At 43.5% G+C, this 26,306-nt stretch overlaps 1 protein-coding gene across 2 annotated transcripts in view; it reads left to right on the top strand.

The window, feature by feature from the left end:
* The window catches only part of FBN1 (fibrillin 1), a 219,582-nt gene that overhangs the window by 176,247 nt on the left and 17,029 nt on the right, over window positions 1–26,306 (top strand). For both annotated transcript variants that reach the window (XM_035132327.2, XM_035132328.2), the window contains exons 45-57: window positions 1,180–1,302; window positions 7,669–7,794; window positions 8,154–8,270; window positions 10,749–10,877; window positions 11,962–12,081; window positions 14,298–14,423; window positions 18,851–19,000; window positions 20,040–20,105; window positions 21,825–21,941; window positions 22,335–22,454; window positions 23,007–23,129; window positions 23,728–23,859; window positions 26,032–26,157. In XM_035132327.2, coding sequence (XP_034988218.2) covers window positions 1,180–1,302; window positions 7,669–7,794; window positions 8,154–8,270; window positions 10,749–10,877; window positions 11,962–12,081; window positions 14,298–14,423; window positions 18,851–19,000; window positions 20,040–20,105; window positions 21,825–21,941; window positions 22,335–22,454; window positions 23,007–23,129; window positions 23,728–23,859; window positions 26,032–26,157 — 1,575 coding nt within the window. The remainder of the gene's footprint in view (window positions 1–1,179; window positions 1,303–7,668; window positions 7,795–8,153; window positions 8,271–10,748; window positions 10,878–11,961; window positions 12,082–14,297; window positions 14,424–18,850; window positions 19,001–20,039; window positions 20,106–21,824; window positions 21,942–22,334; window positions 22,455–23,006; window positions 23,130–23,727; window positions 23,860–26,031; window positions 26,158–26,306) is intronic.

Raw genomic sequence — 26,306 nt, 5'->3', positions numbered from 1 at the left:
TCATCTGGAGGACACCAGATATTGGGAAGGTGATTTACAGATAGGGCAGTTGAGGAAGAGGTGCAATTGACCCTAGGTGACTTGAGCACCTATTACTTTTTATATTAAGAAGCATGAGTGTCAAATGTTTGTGGTGCTCACACATTTCATCATGGATAGCAATCTTCTGCACAGCATTTACCTGTGTTGTATTGCAGATGTTGCTTCCTGGATGATATATGATGGCCTAACCTCTGAAGCCACCAAAGAGTCCCTAAAGACATTGAACAGCATTGCATCGTTCTACTAGGTGATTTGTCAGTGGCAGAATGTGGTAGCTGAGATTCAGGCTAGGCCTCCCTAGCCCACATTTCTAGAGGAAAAACTCCAAGAGCTGCCAAATGAGGCAGGGCTCAGGGTACCACTTGGCTCTGAGGTCCCAATATTTCCAGTACTTCCCTTGGTCCCTACGGTACTATTGAGGACTAGAGATGTGAAGGCCCAGAAAACCCCCGGAAAAATTAGGAAAAAACCTGTTTTTTCCCGTTTTTTCCCTGAAGCCTTTTTTGTTTTTTTCTGAAAAATTGGAAAAATTGGAAAAATAAAAAATAGATTATGGAATGTTTTATTTTAACATGATGAATAAAATATTTTAAGATAAGGGGTCCAAATATTTCATAAATCATTTTTTAAAAAATATGTATGGTATCAGATTATTCTAATTTCTGTGAGGACAAGCAAGTCCTAGGTTACAAACTGAACTCTCCCAATGCAAGAACAAGATACATTTCTTCCTTTAGGAGGTGCTGTTGTCACCAGAAAAGAAAAAGATTTCAGTTTTGTTTGGTTCTGTTCCTCTTTGCTAGGCCTCAAAACACTGGGAAAAAATACAGAGCAACAAAAAGGGCCTTAAAGTATATGTGTTGTTGTGGCAATCAGAGAAGTGTTATGAAAGAAAAAAGAAATGTGTAATTTCAGTGATAGTCCTTAGATTTATTAAGGTTTAATGGCATAACCGCCATGAGCTTGTGAGTTCACAAACTGAATCCTGGGAGCCCTGCATCCCAAAACATTGCTGCCTGTCTTCAACCTGTGGGTGGAACCAAGACCCAATCTGCTGACCTTTCATTGGGAATGGAAAACTGCCATTCAGATAGGTACAATCGTACTTTCTAATATTTTGTTTGTTCTTTCCAACAGATATTGATGAGTGCCAAAATGGGCATGTGTGTCAACAAAATGCAGATTGCATCAACACACCAGGTAGTTACCGCTGTGATTGCAAACCTGGTTATCGGTTCACACCAGTCGGCCGGTGTGTTGGTAAGTACTTCCACCCAGTGTACCTTACTGCGAAATTCATGGCAACACTGATTTATTTTTATTGTTAAATGTACTGGTCACTTTTTCCTTGCCACGGCAACTTAAAGGGACCTGCGAAAGTTGCCTTTTTGCAAAGACATGTACTAATAGCATGTGCTGGAGGAGACTCTTGAGAGTCCCATGGACTGAAAGAAGATCAAACCTATCCATTCTTAAGGAAATCAGCCCTGAGTGCTCACTGGAAGGACAGATCCTGAAGCTGAGGCTCCAATACTTTGGCCACCTCATGAGAAGAGAAGACTCCCTGGAAAAGACCCTGATGTTGGGAAAGATTGAGGGCACAAGGAGACGGGGACGACAGAGGACGAGATGGTTGGACAGTGTTCTTGAAGCTACTAACATGAGTTTGACCAAACTGCGGGAGGCAGTGGAAGACAGGAGTGCCTGGCGTGCTCTGGTCCATGGGGTCACGAAGAGTCGGACACGACTAAATGACTAAACGACAACAAAGAGTACCAGAATATCTTATTTAAATGCAATGTCTTATATTTTGACCACGAGTAGGCAGGTTTTTTTTCTCTCATGAAGATGCCAGAGAAACCTTTTTTAAAAAAAATTGTGTGTTTTCTGATCTGGAAACCTCAAGAACAACCTAGCCTTTACAGTTGCTATTTCTTTTGCTAAGTGTACTACAAGCACATTCTTTAGTGTAAGCAGTTTTAGGGACTTTGTACAAGTGCTTTGATCCTGCACATTTGAAGGCTTAGTTTAATTTATTAAATTTATTTATGGCTTCAGACAACAGAAAGGCAATTTACAAGAAAAACAAAATACAAAATTGCATAATGAATGATCAATAAGAGCTGTACAAATGTGCTAGAAGCGTTCATCCAAAATCACTAAAAACAAGGATAATCCACCCCATCCAAAAAAGCAGGAACACCAAAAACTGCAGCTTAATCCCACACTATTAATGCTGTTCAGATGTCTGGGAAAATAAAACTATTTTTGCCTGGTGCTGAAAATATGACAGAGTTGGTACCAGGCAAGCTTCCTTGTGAAGGGAATTCCATAATTAAAGGAATGCCACAGAAAAGGTCTTTTTTATTGTTGTATCCCTCCAAATATCTCCAAACACAGAGAAGGACCTCAAAGTCCAACAGACCGGCCACTTCTAATTCTTCTGCCCCATTACTTTCTCAGGGCAACTAGCAATCTCCAAGGCTGCTGTCAACCTCTTTTTATCTCAAATGAGACAGCAGCACAAAGTAGGATTAATGAAATTAAATGAGACATTGATTGGTACTGCCCCCTCCCAATCCCAAATGAGTTGTATTGAATGTTAAACATGCTCAGAGGAGACTCATTGAAATTAATGGCCATGACCAGCTTAGGTCTATCAATTTAAGTGGATCTATTTCAAGTAGAACTCAGCTACACGCAACCCTATGTGTACAAAGATCGGTGTACGTTTCTGATTAACACCGCCATTAGAAAGGACTTTAGCAGTATTTTCCTGGGATGTTTTTGTTCCACGTAGTTGGGTTTTCGGAAGAGCACCTTTTCCTACAGTACATGTTTACATTGTTTTATAAGGCCTTTGTGGGGAAAGGGTGTAGACACAGAAGTGAAATTTCACTTTGATAATAAATGTCTTATTTTGCTTGGGTACATGCAGTCACTTAGTGTGTGCTTAACATAATTGTTCTTGAAAGGCCTTCACAGAAACAGGAAAATCCAGGGCTGATATGAGCAACAATGCCCCAATGTATGTTGGCACAAATATTACTTCCCTGAATTTTGCTCTGGCTTTCATAGGAAGAGAAAATAAGATGTAATGTTAGCCAGTTGATAAGAGAGTCATTTTAAGTAACACACACTGAAAAAGGTATAATGTGTTGTTTGTGGCTGCATAAATCCTTAACCTTCCAATTCTCTGAATTTTGCAGTCCTGTTCTCCAACCAAGTAGTTTGTACAAAACTGCACATGCTAGGTAAAATCTGCAAATATTAATAAAAATAATATATACACAATGCATTATAGTAGGGGAAGTTGCTCGCAATAAAAATGTATATATTGCATACAAAATGTATATATTAGGAGAAATTCACATTAAAATGTTGATGAATTTTTGTGTGGCAAGTCCCTCCGATCAGTGAAATAATTGACACGTGACACAGAATTTAAGGGTTAAATTGGGTGGTTCAGGCCACAACTTTATTAATTATGCATGTTGAGCGGAATTGGCTTAGGCGTTGGAACCTATCAGACTAAATCCGACTCCAACCCGTGTGTTGAAGTCCGTGAGAAGTTAACCACCAGAAGGAACCCGGCGATGCAGATCAACCGGAGCTCCTCCTGTGGCCACCGTACGGGGCGTGCCTTACGGCCCTGGCGACTCCCGGCTCTGGACCAAGCCTCGCCCCCGGAATCCTTTAACGGAATTACTTCTCCATATTTGGGCAGGCGATGACGCAATCTGCCCCTCCTCCATCTTATTGTTATGCAAATTTCCAACGCCTAACCGCCTAGCCTAAGTTGTGACGACATGCTACGAGGTAGGCGAAAAACCCATCATGGCTAGCCCAGTATGGGAAAAGTCCTACCCGGTCCACTGACTAACCAGGCAACCGACCAGGTCCGCAGCAGCGCCCCCTATTCTCTTTTTAAGGGGCGGGTGGGCGGGTGCTTCTGTTCGCTCCGGCGAACTGGAATAAAGAGACGGAGCTCCGGCCGCGCGGGAGGATTTAAGCGGCGTGGCCCCGCCCCCTCGTCCCTATTGGACAGGGGCGCGGGTGACGCAGTTGGAGGCTTCCATTGCGTGGGGGCTGAAACTGCAGCCCCCCACGCAATGGGCTCGTCGGGCTGCCCACAACTCCACCTCCGGCAAAAGCACGGAAGTGGCTTTGTGTGGCAAGTCCCTCCGATCAGTGAAATAATTGACACGTGACACAGAATTTAAGGGTTAAATTGGGTGGTTCAGGCCACAACTTTATTAATTATGCATGTTGAGCGGAATTGGCTTAGGCGTTGGAACCTATCAGACTAAATCCGACTCCAACCCGTGTGTTGAAGTCCGTGAGAAGTTAACCACCAGAAGGAACCCGGCGATGCAGATCAACCGGAGCTCCTCCTGTGGCCACCGTACGGGGCGTGCCTTACGGCCCTGGCGACTCCCGGCTCTGGACCAAGCCTCGCCCCCGGAATCCTTTAACGGAATTACTTCTCCATATTTGGGCAGGCGATGACGCAATCTGCCCCTCCTCCATCTTATTGTTATGCAAATTTCCAACGCCTAACCGCCACTCGAGCCCCCCCCCCGGGCTCGCCGCCAATCCGCTCACATGTTATACTAACCAAAACGATTAATTTTGCGTAACCCTAATTAGTAGTTTAGCACTCAGCTAATTTATTATCGGATATTCAAGCATTAATTAAGTATTAACCGAGGGGTGTGGCCCTACTCTCTTGTTCGCCTAATTAAAATCTACCTCATACAGTACATCTCTTATGCCAGCAATCACGTTCTGTAGCCAGATGTCATTCCCGATAGAAGAAAGGTGCACGCCATCATCGTGATAGAGGGCTGCTTCACTTCGTTTCAAAGTGGGGTGCTGTATAACCCGGCCATTCAACGATAACACTCTGCGGGCCACGAATGAGTTCAAAAGCCTCCTGGAATTGTTCAAGGCTTTAGGGCAACGTCCATCACGCCAACAGCGCCTCTCCAGCAAGGAGGACCACAGTATCACCATCCCCGGAAAACTGTCCATCATAACATCAAAATCTTTGCATATATTTAACCTCAAATCGACCGCGTTGCGGTAAGCTAGGTCGTTTTCACCGAGCTGCACAATAAGAAAATCTGGGGGGCCAAGTGAAGCAGCCCGGGCTTGGATAATCGGTAGCAACTCGCTCCACAGCATGCCCCTTCTGGATATCCAGGACACCTCAACATGTTCTGGGAGGCCGAGCCCGCTTCCCAGACCAACTTCGATTGCCCTTCTCTGGGCCCAATGCACTATACTGTGCCCTGCTATCCAAACCCGGATGAAATGGTAACCTGGAAAATAGAGATGAAAAAAAAGGCCGGGGTCAGCATTGCTACCAGAATCGACCTACGTGCGAATGTACCTTTTGTAGGCATTCGACTTCCACCTCCCCATCTCCTGGATCCTTTCTGATGACAAACCTAGGTGCATAGCGGAAGTAGCAGCTCCTATTCTAAAGGAATGGGCGGAAAATTCAGTGGGATTGTACCCGCAAGATGCAATGGCTTTGCGAAGTACCCTGGTAAATTGCTGACGGGTAAGCCTAGCACCATCATGGTGAATGAGTAATGGGCCGGGACCTGGCGGTCGGAGGCAAAGATAACGTCTGGTGTCCTTCACTGGACAAGGGCCCGCAGCGCCTGTTGCCGGAAGGCGAATGGTAGCGCCTTTACCCTTCTGGTCCGTCTTTGACTGGCGGACGTGAACAAGAGCTAGGGAGTCTGACAGTGATAGATCCTGTAATAATATACCCCGGGTGACCCCGTCAGGGTGGTCCTCGCACACCACCTCGCCAACCCTAAGGGCCCCAAAGTAAGCCAACGAAAACGCTGCCGAAAACAGCCGCGCTTCGAATTTGGACCAACAAAGGGTTCTCAATTGCTTATGGATTTGAGTAAGCATCTCGAACGTGATGGGCCGCCTGGAATCAGCCACGGGAGGCTGCAGCCTACGCCAGCCTTCCATTGCCCTACGCAAATGGAAATTATCGCAAGGGTCGGTGAGATAGAGAGATTTCGAGAAAAAGGTGATGGCAGCAGTGTGGATGCCCAGTGTCTTGGCGGCGCGACCCAGGCCTCTGAGGTGCACCACGTATTGCATAACCTCCTCAGGGGTTGGTGGCCCTTCGAGGCGCACCCCAGCGCCCTTCTGCCGGAAGGCAAGGAAGTCTGCCCAAGCCCGTTTGTAGGAGCTGAGGGTAGCAGGGGCCACGGAAGCAAATACTCCCTTTAGGATTTCTCGTTCCCAAGGTTCCATAGATGTTCCGGGAACCTCTCTGGACACTGCTGCGCATCTGGTGCTAATGAGCGGAAGCGGTCCATCTGGAAACGAGACAAAGCATCTGCAACATTATTATCCTGCCCCGGCACGAATTTGGCTGAGAAGTGCATATTTAACTCGAGACTACGCAGCACAAAATGACGTAGGAGGGCTGACACCCTTCCCGTGCGCGACGATTGCCTGGTAAGTACACTGACTACTGCTTGATTGTCCGTGTTGAAGCAGACTCTCCGGTTCCTGAAGTCATCCGACCAAAGATGCACTGCTACCACTATGGGAAAGAATTCTAAAAATGTTAAATCCCGAGTAATATCTGTGTTTTTCCAGCTGGGAGGCCAAGGTTCAGCACACCATCTCCCTTTGAAATATACCCCAAAACCCAATGCGCCAGATGCGTCTGAGTGCGATGCGTCCCGAAGACGGATTCCACTCCAAAGCGCTGGATGTGGCTGCAAGGGCTTCGCAAGGCTGACAGAGCCGCAGACCCTGGCTGAACGCGGTTGCTAGCTGGCTCCGCTGCAGGGATCCGACGTAGACTGAGGGGATCAGCTGATGGGCGCTCTCGGCGAACAGCTGATGAGCGGTAGCGGCCCCGCTTGCCGCTCCAAGTCTCCCACGCCGCACACCAAGCCTGTACAGGAAACAAGAGGGCACAAACAAGGAGAAAACAGACCACACAAGTAGGAGCAATAAGGGAGGGAAATGCTGAGCCTAAGCCTAAACCTTGCAGAGAAAAACTACAGAGGGGTGCTTCTGTTCGCTCCGGCGAACTGGAATAAAGAGACGGAGCTCCGGCCGCGCGGGAGGATTTAAGCGGCGTGGCCCCGCCCCCTCGTCCCTATTGGACAGGGGCGCGGGTGACGCAGTTGGAGGCTTCCATTGCGTGGGGGCTGAAACTGCAGCCCCCCACGCAATGGGCTCGTCGGGCTGCCCACAACTCCACCTCCGGCAAAAGCACGGAAGTGGCTTTATGACGACAAAAAAAAAAGAATTTGCAAACTGATGTGGAAATATGGACACCTGACAAGTTTGAGAAAATAAGAAACCGAGAGAAACTAAAATTGACAGATTCAGCCATCCATAGTAGCAAGTCCAAATCTTTCTCCTTTGAAGGAGGGTCTTGATTCCACATTTGGTTCTTTTATGTATCCAGTTAAAGGATCTCAGATGAGAGAACTGGAAAAAGACCCATATTTGTCTACCAGAGTAGGAAATATTGAGCTAAACGGAGGAATAGGTAGGTTTAGTTTAGGGCAACTTCATATAGTCACATGTTTTCTAAGCAGTAATTTTCAAAACTTCTGTTATTTTCAGATCGCAATGAGTGTCTAGAAGTACCCAATATTTGTAGTCATGGAGAATGCCAAGACATAGAGGGAGGGTACATCTGCCGTTGCCACACTGGATTCAAAACCAATGGAGACCAAACTATGTGTATGGGTATGTATTAAACTACATTTTCACCTTTCTGAGTTGTAAGAGGAAAGCTCTGTTTTGGGCCCTAATTAATCAAGGTGACAAGTTTCTCCATATCAGTTCTTTACATTCCTGCAGTGCAGTGGTTGGGCTAGATGGCTCTCAGGGGACCCTTCCAACTCTGTGATGCTATGAGATGGCCGCACAGTATGTTGACATAGGAAGTCTATTTTTTTGGGGGGGACCCTGTGGTCCTGAATAGCTCTGCTCCCCCCAAACCCCTTTGTATTAACTTGGCTAGTGGGTGTTAGTGGCTTTGTGCTTACTTTGAGATATGGAAGGCAGAGCATTGCGTTTTCTGATTTTCTCATTTTTGTTCACAGATATCAACGAATGTGAACGAGACCCGTGTGGAAATGGCACGTGTATGAACACGGTTGGTTCTTTCAACTGCCGCTGTCATACAGGGTTCATCCTTTCTCACAATAATGACTGCATAGGTAAGGGAGACCCTCCAGTAATGCAGCTGAGTCTCTTCGGGTTTTTGCACGTTGCAACCATAGTAGTCACTAGGCCACTTGAGAATGGGGAGAATGCTGCAGTGAACATGATGGTGTCATATTATGGTGTTGTATTGGCCTTGTGAGCAGGCAGAAAAGACTGAGATGGAGCTTCTAAGCTGGAAGTAACCCCCATCACTTACCTAGCACAGAACTGGGCGAGAAAGGAACTAGAGTTGGGTGGCTTAATCTGCGTAGACACTATTACACCAGCGGTGTGGGCTCCTGCATAGGATTACCTGCGTGTGCAATTATGTATAATGAACTAGGAGCACTATTAAATATTGTGATATAATACACCAGAAAATAGACAAATAGTAGCAGGGGAGCATTTCCAATCCTTCAAGGATTGCCTCCCGCACGATGGGAGACAAAACAACTTATTGTCTCTTCCCCTTGAGGGGTTCTGAACCTCAAGGCTGGCGCTGCCTTATGTCAAGGAAGCGGGTTCCTGCTGGAACTCTGCAGAGTTCACCTGCTTAGGCTTATGGAACTGGAATTTATGGGAAGCCAATTTTTATTCTAGTAGTTTCTAAGACGAAAAAAAATCATGCCATCTGCAGAGCAGCACTGAAAAATTCGTCTAGCGAGGCACCACTGTAGCAAGTGTACCGCTATAACCTGTGATGTTGGTGGGAGCCCTCTTTTAATAAGTATGGCTGTTTTCAATCTCTTGGATGTTATACTGAAAATGATTTAGTTCCCTTGAGTGTGAAGGAGTAAGTCAGAAACAGTGGATTGTTATGATCGTGTGACACAGGAAGGGTCATGTGACATAGATTGGACTTCATTAACCAGCTCCCGAGGCTCTGACCTTGTTTCTTTCTACTGCCTTGCTTTGCTCTTGCTTTTCTTGATCTTTTGTCTTAGTTGGAAATTGGCTCCCAGTTATTTTTCCCTAGCTCCTGTTTACATTTTTCTTCATCTCTTTTGTATTTCTCCTGTTAGTCCATTTTTGTTTTTCTGAGGTCCCTTTCTGAATTGTTCCCTTTCTCTTCCTTCTGTTTCTGTTATTTCCCTGCGTGCTTGAGCTGCCAATAGGGGGAAAGGATTTGTACAAGCAGAAAGGGGTGGGGGAAGTTCTAATGAACTCTCCTTTCACAATTCCTCTCTGGAGCGCAATAACACTGACCAGTCCATAGCTGTCAACTTCTCCCTTTTTTAAAAAGGGAAATTCCCTTATGCTGAATAGGCTTCCTCGCGAGAAACGGGAAAACTTGACAGCTATGGATCAGACCCTACTTTCTGAGGAGCCCCACCCTGACTGGGAGAATCCTCTTTGCTCTCCATCCCAGCAGCCAGCATTATAAGCAGCTGCCGTGGCATGGCCAAGAGAGAACCAGGACTATGGAGATGGCAAGAGGTCTCTCCCTTCCCATTTGCAAGCTAACACTGGCTGCCTTTTGGGATCTCTTGTGGTTGGAATGGAACACAGCTTGTCAGTGCATGCACACTTGACTCTGCCTTTACATTTCAGTGCCTGCCATAATTTACACTATAGTCCTTCAGATGGATATGTAGAAAAACAGCAAGGGCTGGACATTAGACATTGGGGGCCCATGGGAGTTTAATTAAGTAATAATGGCCATTTTGGAAGAGTCAAGGACTTTCTGTCAAAATATGGCATAGTTATTTGGGTGGTGGCGGCGGCAGCAATCGCATTTTGTAAGCACCAAAAGGTGCTTTTTTGTGCCTGCCCTCCCACACTGAATATACCTGGCACCGGGGGGTTAAGGCTCTCTGCTTTTTATTTGATTAAGACTGCAGCAAGAGAGGTGCCTTTTCCCATTTCATTCAAGGATCTGCCAAAATCTGAATGGGTGTTCCCTCTTCAAGTAAATAAGACTATTGGACGGCTCAAAGGTTCTAGGTGATTTTAGTTGCTGCTGCAGTTGCTACTATCGCTGAGGCCTTTTTCACCAGTCCTGGCATTCATTTCTGCCTGCCTTCGGAGGAAATTTATGTTCCCCCCTTTACTCAACTTTTCAATTTCTGTATGCTTGCGTCGTGCTCTGGGACCAACTCTGCTATGGGCAGAAGTTGGGCAGAGGCTAGCCTGGATGGTGGGGGCTAATAGCTTCTCATTCTCCCTGTCTTATTTCTGCACATTCCCCAGAAAGAACTTTTACAGTAAGTAACCAAAGTTGAGTTGAGTTTATTTAATATTTGTATTCTGCTTTTCCAGCAACAAATGTTGAGCTCAAAGCAGCTCACAGATGGCATCACTGAGCGTTAAAAAAAAAACCTTGAACATTGTAATGACTGTAATATCAAACCGAATAGCATAGAAAGCAAACGACAAAACCAAAGCAATAATACTATTCAATAAAGCAGTAGAAAATTCTGTTCTGTTCCTTCCCCCTCTTTTCTTGTTTCTCTCCCCTAACTCTTGCCTTTCTTATCTTTTTCTCCTTTTAGATATTGATGAATGTGCCACTGGAAATGGAAATCTGTGCAGAAATGGCAAATGTGTCAACAATGTGGGGTCTTTCCAGTGTATCTGTAATGAAGGTTATGAGATGCCCCGAGAAGGAAGGATCTGTATTGGTATGTCATGAACGTAACAGCAGTATTTGAGTGCCATGTTTAGTTCTATATGGTAGGAGTTAGCCGGCAACGTTTCTATGTGTGGAAGACATACAGAGTGGATTTTCTACTGAGATCACAGATCTTTATAGAAACCAGTACACTGTAGAATGCAGCTGATTATCTTCTTGAAATGAACCCTTCACATTATTATGCATATATGAATTATTTGTTAAACTTGCACACTAGGGCATTGGGGAATTTGGTCATAAAGAAAGTACGGTGGTACCTTGGTTCTCAAACTTAATCCGTTCAGGAAGTCTGTTCCAAAACCAAAGCGTTCCAAAACCAAGGTGCGCTTTTCCATAGAAAGTAATGCAAAATGGATTAATCTGTTCCAGACTTTTAAAAACAACCCCTAAAACAGCAATTTAACATGAATTTTACTATCGAACGAGACCATTGATTCATAAACTGGATGCAGTAAACAATGTACTGCAGTCACACAATCAATCAATCAATCAATCAATCAGTAGCTGAACTGGGTTCCACACAGTCTCAAAAAAAAAAGAGCTGTGGGAAAAAAAGCAAAATAAATAGCAAAACCAGACAGGCCTCAGTGTAACACTCAAAATGGAAGTGTGGCACTCAAAACGGAAGCGAACACTCAAAACGGAGCATGTTTGGCTTCCGAAAAAAGTTCACAAACCGGAACACTTACTTCTGGGTTTGCAGTGTTTGGGTTCCAATTTGTTTGAGTACCAAGGCATTTGAGAACCAAGGTACCACTGTAATATCATCAATTCTTTTTGAGTTTTACAAATATCTTGCAACTAGAACTTTTCTAACCACAACACTTTAGGACATTTATCAAGTTGAGGTAAAAAGGACACAAGCACCATCTTTGATCAAATTGCTTAATGGAAGCTAATGATCCCTCATCTTTCCTGACAGTAACTAGGCCCTTGCCCTAGTACATAGACTGTTTAAGAAACTGAATCTTCTCCCTTGTTTTAATTTTGAAATTTAATGTAAGCTTTTAATAAAACAAGCAGGATTAGGACGCATGAATACCAATGATTGCTTTGTTTATATCTTCTTCCAGATATCAATGAGTGTGCATTGGATCCTGGCAAATGTTCACCTGGTACATGTCAAAATCTGGATGGCTCTTACAGATGTATCTGCCCCCCTGGATACATCCTACAAGATGACAACTGTAATGGTATGTGAAGATAATTCATGCACCACAATGGAATTTTAGGGGTGGGGAGAGGAAAAGGGTGAAATACCTTGTAGGGCAAAAAGTTACAGCAGCTTTTTTGGAGGGTTCATGAGCAAAAAGAGTCACAAATGACCAGTATATTTTCTCACATAATAATAAAATATTAGAAATAGGGGGAGGGGAACCATAACATGATACCATAAGTTGCCAGGACCTCTATGATGATCCATGGCATTTTCATTAGTGTCTTTTAATTAATTGCCCAAGTGAGAACAGATTCGGATAACTTTTTTGGATAGTGGCTGATTAGGGCTCTCTCCAAAGGCTTTTGCCTCCTCCTCCTTTCCCTATATTAGTTTTGTGCTTCCACCTGCAAAGAAGGCAGAAAAATGTTGGTGGGCGGTGGGCTTTGCACTTCACTGTTCCTAGTCCAGGGGATATAAGCTATGGTCCCCTTCACATGCCACCCACAGTGCCATGGGAACTGCTACATCGTGTTGTGTGGCAATGTCCCTCCTTCCCCGTGAAAAATAAGACACAAGACACAAATGAATAGATTTTAAGTGGGCGAAAAGGCCACAACTTTATTGGTTACGGATGTTTTTTTTAAAAAAATGTACTTATTAAAGATTTTCTCAAACAACAAAGCATACAAAAATACAAAACATACAAAGAAAATTACAAAACATAAAAAAGAAAAAACAAGAATACAAAAAGAATACAAAAAATACAAAAATGCAAAAACAAAAATTCTAACTATAACCCTTATTTCCAATCTATTGACTTCCTCATTCTACCTCCTTCTGCGATTCTTTACATATCCTCCGTAGTAAACTCTAAATCGTATATAAATTCTAATTGTTACTTTAACTATACCTTAATTCTTTAATCTTTTATATCTTATCCTTTTATATTCTATCTAGATCTTACTTCTTAATTAAATTATCCTTAATTTCTATCAATACTTATTTCACACCATTGTATTATCTACAACCTCTATTTTATCTCCCTCACTTCCACTAATTCTAATCTATTATACGTTTATTCTTTAAATAAATTTTAAATTTCTTCCAATCTTCTTCCACTGCTACTTCACTCCGATCCCGGAGTCTCCCGGTCAGCTCAGACAGTTCCATAAATTCTATCAACTTCTTCTGCCTATTGGTTACGGATGTTGAGCGGTATTGGCTTAGGCATTGGACCGATTGCGCTGGTGAGCGAGGAGACAAGAGGCAGAGTTCCCGCCTCCGGGATGTTTAAAGACTGCAAGTCCCACCCCCCGGCCGACCTCATTGGTTGGCCCTGGACTGACGGAGGCGGGAACAGCCAATCGCAAAGGGGCTGAGCTCTCAGCCCCATCGCGAAAGTTCAGTCATGATGCCCATAACACCACCTCCGTCGCAGGCGCGGAAGTGATTTTGTGATATCACACTGCTGTTTGGTGAATGGACCCAGTGTATCCTGCCCACATGCTAAATACCCATGCTTATCAGAAGTATGAGGTTGCACCATGGAGAGAAGTGACCCCCATGCCCTATGGGCGTGTGTGAATGGGGCTTACTGCTGTTGGCTATTTTCTGAGTCATGCAGAGTGAAAGAGCCGTTTCACCCTCAAAGCCCTAGTGATGAAGTAGACTCTGCACACAAGACTTTGAAGAGGACTCTTTACTTGCGGGATGGCAACTATTATAAGCAGTATCCTACAGTCCAGTACAATGTGTTTCACTCTCTTGAGCCCAAGAGAGGGTCTTCTTGCTTCTAAAACTCCTTTGAAGCAGTCTGTAAATTATAGCTTGCCTGTCCTCACCATCCCCTCTGGACACGGAGTCTCCACAAAGGAAAACAACAGCAAAACAACCTCCAACTCCCATTCCTCTTCTCACTACCTAAGATACACACATACTCACTTTTAAAGGGAGTTAACAAATTGACATGTATGATTCAGCATTTTTCTGACCTTAATCGGAGTCACAAGATTTTACAGCTGTTACATTACGTTACATAGGGTTTCCCACCCCCAGCACAATTCATACTTTGTAAAATACATTTTCTAACAAATACAGTACCAGTACAAATACTAACAACTGCCAACCCCTATACCAACTTCCTGAAGCACCACAGTGGGAGTTTGCTGTGTCGTGCAAGACACTGGCTTTATTATATATTTTGTTGTTCATTGCTCGGTTTTGTAGCACTAAAATATAAATCCCTTGCAGATATTGATGAGTGTACAGAAGAGGCAGAGATCTGTGTCTTGGGCACATGCAACAATACTCCAGGAAGCTTCACTTGCCAGTGCCCTGAAGGGTTTGTAGTGTCCTCAACTGGACGTAGATGTCAAGGTAAGCTTCTCTCTTATCTTTAGTGATTATTTTATGTTTAGAACGGATGCTGCACTTCTGACGCGGCCTGTAAACTCTGGAGTTTAGTCACAACTCTTTTGTGGAAGAAGTATGCCACTGGGCCTTCCCTCTGGCTTTGGTGCTTGCAGCTAGTAGAAGGAAAGCAATGACTCTTTCCAGGAACTTCAGGACTGTTGACTCCACCTCAAAATTCTGGCAGTAGTGCAGCCATGCTTGGGGATAGCTGCTTTTGATTCCTTCTTCCCACAGAGAGTATGATTAATTCTGCCTAGAACAAGCATTTATCAGAATTCCAAAACCACTCTGTGGTTTGGCCTCCTTTGCTTGGGTGAAAAAGAGAGAGAGAGAGGAGGAGGAGGAGTGTTTGTGGTATAATTTTTGTAGCTGTATAAATTAGATACATCTTACATCTTTTATACTTGTGGCTTTAGCCTTGCCCTGTTGAAACTGCTACTCCCCTAAAGAAAGTTGTTAAAAAGAACTTCATGGGAACTTTGCTCAAGGAATCTGCGATTTCCTCTTTTATTCAGAGGCCCTTGATATGACTTGCTGTTTTATTCCGTGGAAGTATGGGAAGAATGATGTGCAAGAAGTGAACCAACTGGAGCATAGAGTTGGAAGGGGCCTTGTAGGCCAACTGACCCAACTCCATTGCTCAAGGAAGGAAAGCCACAGCTAGCATCCCCAACAGATGGCTGCCCAGCAAAAAAAAAGCATTCCACCCCTTTGTGTAATTATTTTCATCATAAAGTTTCTCTTAACATCAATAAGTCTCCCCGCCCCCAGTTGAAAGCTACCTGCCTACAACTTGCATCAGTTCTCTTCTATGTATTTGAATGTGTTATTTGGTATCTTCTATGCAAATAGCATTTGAGAGTGCTGTGAGGCTAAGTAGTAGTTCCAGTCTTCATTAGCTGTAGTAGTAAAAAATAACAATAAATAGCCACTAAGACCCATCGCTGCTACAGGGACAATTTCTTCCATTTTGCCCCTTTGAGACATATTCTTTTCTAAACTACCAGTAAGTATGGGTATCTTTTAATCCAAGTTTATGAGGAAAGTTTTCTACCTTGAGCCTTCTAAAACTGATTATTTCGTTTTGTTCAAAGAGCATTTTAAAAAGTGCCCAGCCCACCGAAACCCCCTGCTTCCACCCCCTGCCTCAGTATCCAGTTCTTTACACAGTCTATAAAGTTCTTAGAACTTTTGTGGTCCATTTTTGACACTATCTGCATGCATATATTTTTTTTAAAAAATGTTCTAGTGACACCTTGCACCCAATTTGTTATTGTCTCTGCCTCTGAATTTAAGACAGCAAAGGGATTGCAATAGATGTACAAATTACTTTTAATTGATTTATTACTGCTAGCAAATATTTGGCTGTAGTATGTTCCTGGGTTAGGGAATGGAATGGCCTTTTAATTGATTTATTTCTGTTATTTATTAAATTTCTATACCGCCCTTCATCTGAGGATCACAGGGCAGTTTACAATATAAAAACACAAAAATACATAACATAGTAACAAACAAAAGCAATTACCCCCCCCCAGTTTAAAACTCTGTGTGTGTGGAGAGAGAGAGGAGATGAGTCTTTGTTTATTAAATTTTAAATTACCTTACACTTCTTTCAGTATCTTGAAAAAAGCCACATTGCAGTAATGATAATTTGTTAAACAGGAAAATCATTAGTTAATTTAAAATACATAATTGTGGAGGTTTTCTTCCTTCATTATTGATATATATATATAATAAATCCTGAGATGTTGCTCCCTGTGAATCTCCAGCAAAACTGGATGAGCAGCTGGTTTTGCAGCTGACACTCAGACTGTTCTTTTGCCAGCAAGAGAAGCTGCCAGCTGTCTGTCTGTTAGATGCTTGCGGTTTCCGTTCTGCTCCAGTGCTTAGATTACTCGGCTGGAATAACACAGTGTGGTGATACAAAACCAATAATGCTTTTTCTGAACGCCAGGCAGTTGGCCAAACACATCTGAAGGGAGAAAAGGACAGGTCTGAGAATGACCACTCCAATATTCTTTTTCTGGGTTACTTTGATCTGATCTTTGGTTTTTTTAAAAAAACATTGCTCTGGGAATAGGCTGAGAACAAATTAAACAAATAGCAAGTAATTAAATAAGAGGTATCGATGGATGCTTTCATGTGCCTGCCTTTTGTGTTCTATAAGTCACTTCTCCAAATAATCCCCCCTCCCAATAATAATAATAATAATAATAATAAGGCTGAACATGGTCTACTTTGCCTTAGCCAAGAGGAAGGGAGTTACTTGGACCCTGCTGCTTCTCCCTGTCCAATGAGAGCTACAGAATATATTTCCCATCCTCTGTTATTTATATGCAGTAACACCTTCTTTCTTCCTCTCTTGACATGCTAGTGAATAATCCTTTAGTCACAGACAGGCTGTTGCTCATGAAGAGGCTTCTCTTCTAGCTCAAAGGAACTAGCCACTTCCACAGCAGGGCTGTTGTTTCCCAATGGCTCCTCTTCCTACTCAGCCTTCTGTCTTGTTCCAGCACCCTTGTTATGGACTCCTTTCCATATTTTAGGGCTCTGGCAAAGTGGGAATGCTCATTGAGCCTCCATAGTAGTACAGTCGTACCTTGGTTCTCGAACGCCTTGGTATTTGTCCGTTTTGGCTCCCGAACGCCACAAACCCAGAAGTGAGTGTTCTGGTTTGCGAACATTTTTTGGAAGCCGAATGTCCCACGCGGCTTCCATGGCTTCTGATTGGCTGCAGGAAGCTCCTGCAGCCAATCTGAAGCCGCACCTTGGTTTTCGAACATTTTCAGAAGTTGAATGGACTTCTGGAATGGATTCCATTCCAGAGCCAAGGTACAACTGTACATTGAAAGCCTGAAAAAGGAGAAACACCTCTCTTACAATTAAAAAAAACCCCCACACCCCTCCTTGTTTGCCTTGAGGAAATTTGTAGTCATCATGGTGACCAGGGACATAGCCTGCCCCAAGAAGTAAAACCGTGATTCTACTACTCTCTTGACATGCTAGTGAATAATCCTTTAGTCACAGACAGGCCGTTGCTCATGAAGAGGCTTCTCTTCTGGCTCAAAGGAACTAGCCACTTCCACAGCAGGGCTGTTGTTTCCCAATGGCTCCCCTTCCTACTCAGCCTTCTGTCTTGTTCCAGCACCCTTGTTATGGACTCCTTTCCATATTTTAGGGCTCTGGCAAAGTGGGAATGCTCATTGAGCCTCCATAGTAGTACAGTCGTACCTTGGTTCTCGAACGCCTTGGTATTTGTCCGTTTTGGCTCCCGAACGCCACAAACCCAGAAGTGAGTGTTCTGGTTTGCGAACATTTTTTGGAAGCCGAATGTCCCACGCGGCTTCCATGGCTTCTGATTGGCTGCAGGAAGCTCCTGCAGCCAATCTGAAGCCGCACCTTGGTTTTCGAACATTTTCAGAAGTTGAATGGACTTCTGGAATGGATTCCATTCCAGAGCCAAGGTACAACTGTACATTGAAAGCCTGAAAAAGGAGAAACACCTCTCTTACAATTAAAAAAAAACCCCACACCCCTCCTTGTTTGCCTTGAGGAAATTTGTAGTCATCATGGTGACCAGGGACATAGCCTGCCCCAAGAAGTAAAACCGTGATTCTACTTTATATAAGGTATTTTATGCTGCAGTTCTCTCCTGTTTGGTCTGGTGTGTTGAATGTTCCAACTGAAAGGACCTTTCAGGTATGTCAGTCACTACAGCAAAATTAGAACCAGCTTTTAATTGGAAACTTCATACTGTTCCAGCTGTTGGAGATGGATTGTTAAAATTCTGGAATGCTGCAAAAAAGAAAAAGAAAAAAGAGTACAACTTGTTTGCTTAATGAGAACCAGAAAATACTGGCTAAGATTTGTTGATTGATTATGTAATTAAATGGTGTTCCTTCATCATATCTTGGAATTAATATTTGCAGTATGCTTTTTCAGATAATTATTTTCATTGATTTAGCACTATTCGCTGTTTGCCTCTTTATACCATTTTATAATAAATTATGTACAAGTGAAAAGATGTTAAATAATATTTTTAAAGTCAGTCGACACCCTTAGGCCTTGCACACATCTTGTTTTCTGCTCAAATACGGAATCAGAGGTATATACTTCATTAATTTGTAGGTAACTGCAAGCAGTAAGTATAGATAATTCAGTTATATTAAAGCGTTGCCATATATTTCCTGTATGGTATCATGAGAACAGAAGACTTTCAGATAAATGCCATAGAAACATAGTATGTGCACAGTAGTACAAAGACCTTATGCGTTGATCAAAACTTACTGTTCATCAGTAACTTGCTTGGTTTTTTTGAGTACCTTCAACTGGATTTTATTTTTTATTTTTTTAAAAAGCTCTTAATATATACCATGTTTTTATTTGTTTAGATTTGAGAGTAAGCTTCTGCTTTACTAAATTTGAAGATGGGAAATGTTCGGCTCCTAAATCCAGAAACCATTCTAAGCAAGAGTGTTGCTGCAATATGAACGGAGAAGGGTGGGGTGACCCATGTGAACTGTGTCCAGGTGATGGAGAAGGTATATACATTATAAACATTTCTCAATGATTGTTGCAATGCCTACTCATAAGAGAAATTAGAAATGAATGATTTCAATAGAAACATAGAAGAGTAATGGAGATAGGAGGCATTTGTAAAGTTGTTACCTCGTCTTTAGGTACAAGATAACATTGAATTCGTATCTGCAGCTCATTTCCTAGCTGAACAGCTTTTACTTTCCTATCTGGATATAGGCAGTGCCTCTGAAACGCATAGAAAGACACAGTTAGGACCTCCTCACACAGTGGGTTAAATCCAGACATGCCCTTCCATACGTGGTAGGCGCTTTTCACTCAGTGAAATCTGTTTTATACCTCACAGTAGAGCGTTGTGCAAGAAAAACAAAAGTTAAGTCAAAGGCGGTTGTTTGCTTGCTCAGGTGTAAGCATGAGACCTGTCACAGAGCCATTCTATTATAGCGCTCCATAAACTGTTATGTAGGCAATTTGCAGAATAGTACTACAGAATGTTTTCCTTACATTTGTGGATCTTTGGATCCAGTTCTTCTGAACAATGGTGAGCAGCCTGTGGGCTATATAGGGTCTTCTGATTAATTCCACACGATGTCAGTCTGGTCGTGCTTCTCTGCACCATTTCTCTGGGAAATGCTTCCCCCCAACTATTGCCCACCTCCCCTAACACCTGTTGTCACTTGTTTGGAAGTTACAGAAGAGCCTTTGGAAGTGTTCTCTTGGTGCCAATTAATTGATATGCATGCTGCCAGTGTTCCTTCCTAGCTGTCACCTGATGTCCTAATGATGTCAGGTGACTGACATGCGGCCCCACCCACCATTCAAAGATGGCCCATGAAAGGATCCATGCTGGCCAGATCAATTTCATCACCTCTGATGTAGGACATTTGCCCCTGAGGGAATTCAGCCCTCAGCGGGGGGAGGGGGGAGCCTTCCCAATTCCCTGCTTTAGAAGATTTTCATCAAGGTTATGAACATTTTAATGTATCAGATGACAAATAAAAGTTGCCACATTAAGCAGGTTTGTTCTTCTGATTTGACTTACAGAAGCTTATCGTCAAATTTGCCCATTCGGAACCGGCATGCTGGTTGGCCCCCTTGGTGAACCAATTGGTAAGTAGTTAGTGCTTGGAGTACTGTTGCATTTGAGAGGTTTTCTCTCTGCTTTGAGAATGTCCATTTTTTCAGATAAAATCTCTGTTCTTTGCAGTTGCTGTGCAGTTCTATTTAATTTTCAAAATGTATATCCCTCTGGGCCAAGATGCAGTTTCTGCAAAGCTCAAAGCAATCTCAGTGAACTTTTAAGATTCTCGTTTTGGAGCTGGCGTTCCTGGCCTTTCTCTGCCAGAGGAAATGTTTGACACTCTGCACACAATGTCATGAGAAGATGGCGTGAGCACTTCTCTTCTCAGTTCTTTTCTCCTCTCTGTGACAACAGCAGCTCTAAAAAGACACCCCTAAATATTCCCTCCTCAAAAAAGAGAGAAATGAACTTCAAGCAAATGAAGTTGCTTGAATGCCAAGGGAAAAATTGCCTCCTTGGCATACAGCTTAGGGAGACCAGTTGTGCTGCCCTACCAGCTGCTACTGGTTAAAGGATAGCACCTCTGCTATTTATAATGCTCTGTTCCTATACCTGGCGCTTTGTAGTGAATGATAGAACAAGTCCCTGCCCCAGGGGTGTTACAACCTAGACCAGGCATAGGCAACCTTGGCTCTCCAGAAGTTTTGGAACTACAACTCCCATGATCCCTGATCACTGGCCCTGTTAGCTAGGGATCATGGGAGTTGTAGTTCCAAAACATCTGGAGAGCCATGGTTGCCTATGCCTGACCTAGACAATGACTCATGGGGAACAGCAGGGAGCACAGAAAGTTGAGGGACCTTGGGGGAGGGGTGCACAGTTGAAGGGGGAGAGCAAGAGAACAAAAGAGAAGCAACTGTACGAAAACCTGAAGGAGGAGGGAGAAGAGAAGAAAATGGATAGACAAGGTATCTGAAAGAAGGAGGGAAAAGGTCATAAATTTACAGTACTGTAAAAGTGGTAGCATAGTCTTGTGCCTGTTTACTCTGAAGTAAGCATTCAGTGTGACTTACTTCCAGGGAAGAGTACATGGGATTGCAGCATAAACAGGGCTGTCTTTAGCAGATGCGCTGCCAGGGTGCAAATATCCGTCCAGCGCCCCCAAATTACCATGGATAGTGTTGGGGTGGTCATAGCTGCGTAACTCTCCCCCATGCCACTGCAGGAGAGTGATCCCCGCAGAGGCTTGGGAGGGAAGCTGCACACCCGCTAGCCTTATGGTTGGTGGGGCGCAGCTGGTGGGCGTGCAGGGAAAGAGGAGGCCGCCGGCAAAGCCACACAGCTCCCCCACTTGCTGGGGCGCCCCTGAGAGGCTGGGGCCCTGGTGCAACACACCACTAAGCCCTATGGGAAAGACGGCTCTGAGCATAAAAGAAGCATTACAGAAGTTGATGTTAACTGACATTGTGCCACATTGAAGTTGGATAATTCGTGTGCAGGAAGGTGGTGGTTGTTCACAGTAAAAACTGTTAAATAATTTGTGATGTGTTTGCCTGTATTTAATTTATAAGAGAAATAAATATTGTTTACATATGTTAAGAGTCAAGTGTTATTGCCACTCTGTCTTTTTTCACCCATAATTGCGAACTGTGTACAGTGCAGAAGCGCCTATCTTTTCATCTTGTATTTACGGATGATAAATCAACCATTCCTCGCCTCGCATTTATTAACAATTGAATGCAATTCCGCACAGGATTCATCCATAAATGTTTCTTTCCCTTTTCTGTTTGGTTAATTTTGGGGCTAAGATGCGGATGAGTGCAAGGATCCAGATAGATGTAAGAATGGCCAGTGTATCAACACAGACGGCTCCTACCGCTGCGAGTGCCCATTTGGTTACAACCTTCAAGGAACTGAATGCATAGGTAAGTCATGACACAACTACGTATTTATTCTGCTGTTGGAATTCCTAAGCTGCCAGGTCACAAGTATAAGTAAATCCAATGTAAAATGCCTTTTCCTGTTCTCAAATGAATATTTGGGTAGGGGTGTGCATGCGGGAAATGAGGTCCACTTGTGCATCAGGACTATTTCCTCTTCTCGTCCCCACAAACTCCCCTCAATATTTTCTGAGTTTCCTCCTAACCCTCCAGAGCAGATTTAGGGGACACAGTGGGGGGCGAGGTAGGAAAGTCCCCAGTTCTGCACACATAACAACTTAATTGAATCCTGTCCTCTGTGAGTCTCAATATCTGGCCAGTTGCTGGAGCTGCAGACTATTTTGTGACATGCTGTGCTTTTGTTTTTCATGTTTCCAGATGCTGATGAATGCTCTGTAGGAAACCCATGTGGAAATGGAACTTGTACGAATATTATTGGAAGTTTTGAATGTTCTTGTGAGGAAGGGTTTGAGCCAGGACCGATGGTGACATGCGAAGGTGAGCGCCACTGACTCCTTCCAGAAAGAACTGAGTGGGCTTCTTCGGAAGGCAGGCTCAGCCCTGACATTCATGCTTTTCAGTAGGCTGTTCTCATTAAAGGAGTGAGATAACCAAGTAGTGAATAAGTCGAATATTTCGTTCTAGGCATAGGGCAAAGCCATGGCTGCTTGAGTTTAGAATGAAATAAAGACAGCAGATTCATGAGTTGAAAGGCGGAAAGAGGAAAAGGTGCAAGTTGAGTGTTAGGTTTTCTTCATATTTTTAGTCCTTAATGGTGCTTTATAGGCACCCTCTGCTCAGCTTGATTGGGATTTGGACTCAGTTAATAGCTCCTCCTCCCCCTGCCCCGAGCCCAGTTCCAAAATTCAGAAACTCAATTGCCTTTCTGAAGAGGGGGGTCCTTAAGCTCCCTTGGTAGAAACATTAAAATCTGTTTTGTTTCTTAATTGCAGGAGAGTAGGCATGAAGGAGTAAAGCCATTTTTAGGTGCTTTTTTTTAAAAAAAAATTGTTTATTTTGGATCTGGTTTTTATGTTTTTTTTAATACAGATGTAAATGAATGTGCCCAGAATCCTCTTCTTTGTGCCTTCCGATGTGTGAACACGTTTGGATCATATGAATGCAAATGTCCTGCAGGCTACGTCCTCAGAGAAGACAAGCGAATGTGCAAAGGTAGGATTCCTAGAAATTCTGTTAATTATACAGTACAGTCAGTCAAAAGTCTCTTGGTTTGTGTGTGTGTGTGTGTGTGTGTGTGTGTGTGTGTGTGTGTGAAGATGAACTACTTTTGTCTTCCAGACCGGTTGTTCCTGCTTTGGCATAATCATAAAAAATTTCTTCTTAAAAGCAGAGGAGAAGACTAATTCATTCATTCATTCATTCATTTATTACATCTATATCCCAGCTTTCCTCCAAGAAGCTCAGTATGGTGTACATATTTCTCCCCCTCCCCATTTTTTAAAAAACCTGGATCATTAGTACCACTTATAAACAAATACTATGAGAGTGTCTTTGAGATGGCCACATCCCACAAATAAATCTCATCTAAACAGAGGAGTGTAAATACCTCTATTCAGAAGCAGCGGCATAAAAATGATAATACAGAGCTTGAACACAGATTATCCTCTTTTTTTCTGATGTACACACTTCTTCCCAAAAGGTTACAGAGACAGAGTCACTGGTTGTTTTTACGTTTTTGCTTTTAGAAAAGTGAGAATGGGCTATTTTGATCTTTCACCAACCTTCTGCCAACGATGCATATGTCTTTCAGATCAGAATGAGTGCGAAAATGGAATTCATGACTGTGATTCAAAGCAAATGATATGCAAAAACCTGATAGGCACATACATGTGCATATGTGGGCCAGGATTCCAGCGCAGACCAGATGGTGAAGGTTGCATGGGTAAGTGACAATGAATCTCCTAGAAATTCTAATGGCAGGTGGTGATTTCAGATTAATGTCTAGGTAGAAACATGACTTTACTGTGTAATAGATTCTGGAAAATATTTTTCTGTCTGGCTATATAGAGACAGGAATTAGAACCAAGCTAAAATAGTTAGACTAACTAAGTCAACAGGATTAAGTTGACTACCTATTCCAGTGGGACCTAAGAGCAACTAACTTCATCTGCATATACAGCACATAGTGTTTAATGAAGCCTAAATGCCCAGTTTCTATAATTGGATTTCCAGGGGATATTCCTTGTAAATGCAAATATTATGTATGGCCGGTTCATAGTTCTGATTTGTTCCTTGCTATACTTGTGAACATGTCAATATTTGATACTTGGGTAGCAAGCTGCTCAAGATATCACAATTGAAAAGTGTCCCCAGAGCTTGGGTGACACTTCCTCTCTCATGTGAATGACCTGTCATTTAGCATGAACCTTAGGGCTTGCCCACACTTCTGCTTGTCTCATGCCAAAAAGCACAGGCCTGAGTGGCTTTCTGCTTGTCCTGTGCTTTCTAGGCACAGGTCCAAGCGGGTTTCCACTTTCTTCCCAAAAATCTGCTCTTTAGTGCTAAATCAGAACAAACAGTCTGTGGAAAACCCAATTTCCTAAAGATTGGGTTTCCCAGGGGGGAGGGCGAGCAGCAAGGAAAGTGGAGGGGTAGGATAAGCCCTTAGCTTAGTTTATTGTCCTTACAGTGTGTAAAGAAGCATATAAAGCACAACAGTGCAGTGCCTAGTAAAGCTCATAAGAGCAGAACCTCCAGAGAAAAATATGTATTGTAATGTGCCATGAAAGCACCAGAGAATAAGTTAAGATCCTTAGCCATCCAAGGGCAAAACTAGATTAAGTGCTGGAACTCTACAGCTGAATCTACCATATCTCTTCATATTACTTTGAATAATATGGTAGGGTGTTAAGTCCGCTCACCCTCTTGGTGCGGTGGCGTTGCGGGATGGGAAAGCCTCCTCTAAGGCCCGACAAGGGATCTCAGGACCGGCATCCTGTCTGGATAGGAGGTGTGAGCATATCCTGTGCCGCCTATCAGGAGCCGGATCCTAGCCTGCACCCAGGTTTGGCAAATGTGGATGCAGGCTTGGATACGGGCTGGACCAAGGGGGCAGAGATGACAAAGCAGGAAGGTTTCCCCCAGGTCCGCTCCCTGGCCCCTCCTCCAGGCCTGCGCCTGGAGCCCTTACTTGTTTTCTCTCGTCAGGTTCCCCACCCCACCTTCCCTTGGTTCAAGCTGCTGGTCAATGACCATGCTGTGGCTACGGTGGTCGCCATATTTTGGGGGCGGGTAGGAATTTGTCCACCAGGCAAATTGGCTCCAGCTTGGTGGTTTTGCCTAACTCCTGGGAATCGTCACAACTGGGTTGGGCATTGGGGCAATCGTCTTGGATGGAGGGGAGGTTGTAGTCTCTGCCAGTGCCTCCAAATGCTGGTGTATCCTGTTAAAGGGATCCAGGGGAGTTGCCATGTCCTCACACCCAGTCGGGGACCATGGCCAATGATACTCCCCTACACAGTGGTCCCTGTGGGGGTCACCCTATTTGATGTAAGTCTTGGGTACCCCTGTTCAGATTGACCTATGCGTAACTTCTGGCAGACAGACCAGAAGTATTTTGATTGCCCCATGCCCAAGCCAAACCTCTTTCATCGGTATTCAATAAAGTTGTGGCCTATTTCGATCCAAACAAGTCTCAGTTGTCTTTTAATTTTCAGAGGGTTGGGGGACAGGGGAGCACGACATCTGGGCCTGCAACTGGATTGATCCAGTTCAGCCTCCACCCATCTGCTTTTAAAATAAATTAAAAGAGACAAGAGATCTGACCACAGATTGTTAATAATTCATCTGGTTTGACCCTAAGATAATAAAGCATCAATACATATTGTCCTGCGGAAAGTCATAGGAAACAAATGTAATTGTATATTTCGATCCATTTTTGAACAGTCATGGTGAGTATAGTTTAAATGAGAAGTTAGGTATTTTTGTTGCATTTTAAAAATCTTCCTATAAATATATATTGCTTTCGAATCAAGTTAACAGTTTTGTGCATCTTCAGGTAGATGTGGAAATACTAATGGTGATAATTTTGTGGCATATCCTTAAAAATCTACAGATGAGAATGAATGTCAAAACAAACCTGGATTGTGTGAACATGGACGATGCATAAACACACAAGGAAGTTACAAATGTGAATGCCATGATGGTTTCACCGTCAACGAAGCTCAGAATGAATGCATAGGTAGGTGTGGGGCCAGATAAAAGTACGGTGGAATGGGTCAGAGCAGTAAATATTTTTTTATCTCTTATTAGTGAGATCTAATATCACAAAATCTGTTAACTGAGCATGTTAAATTCAGATGAAATTTACTCTGTTAGCTGTTCAGCTGT

This window comes from Zootoca vivipara, chromosome 14, assembly GCF_963506605.1.
Source record: "Zootoca vivipara chromosome 14, rZooViv1.1, whole genome shotgun sequence".
In the NCBI taxonomy this organism is placed as follows: Eukaryota; Metazoa; Chordata; class Lepidosauria; order Squamata; family Lacertidae; genus Zootoca; species Zootoca vivipara.
This window is presented reverse-complemented; position numbering and strand designations above follow the sequence as displayed.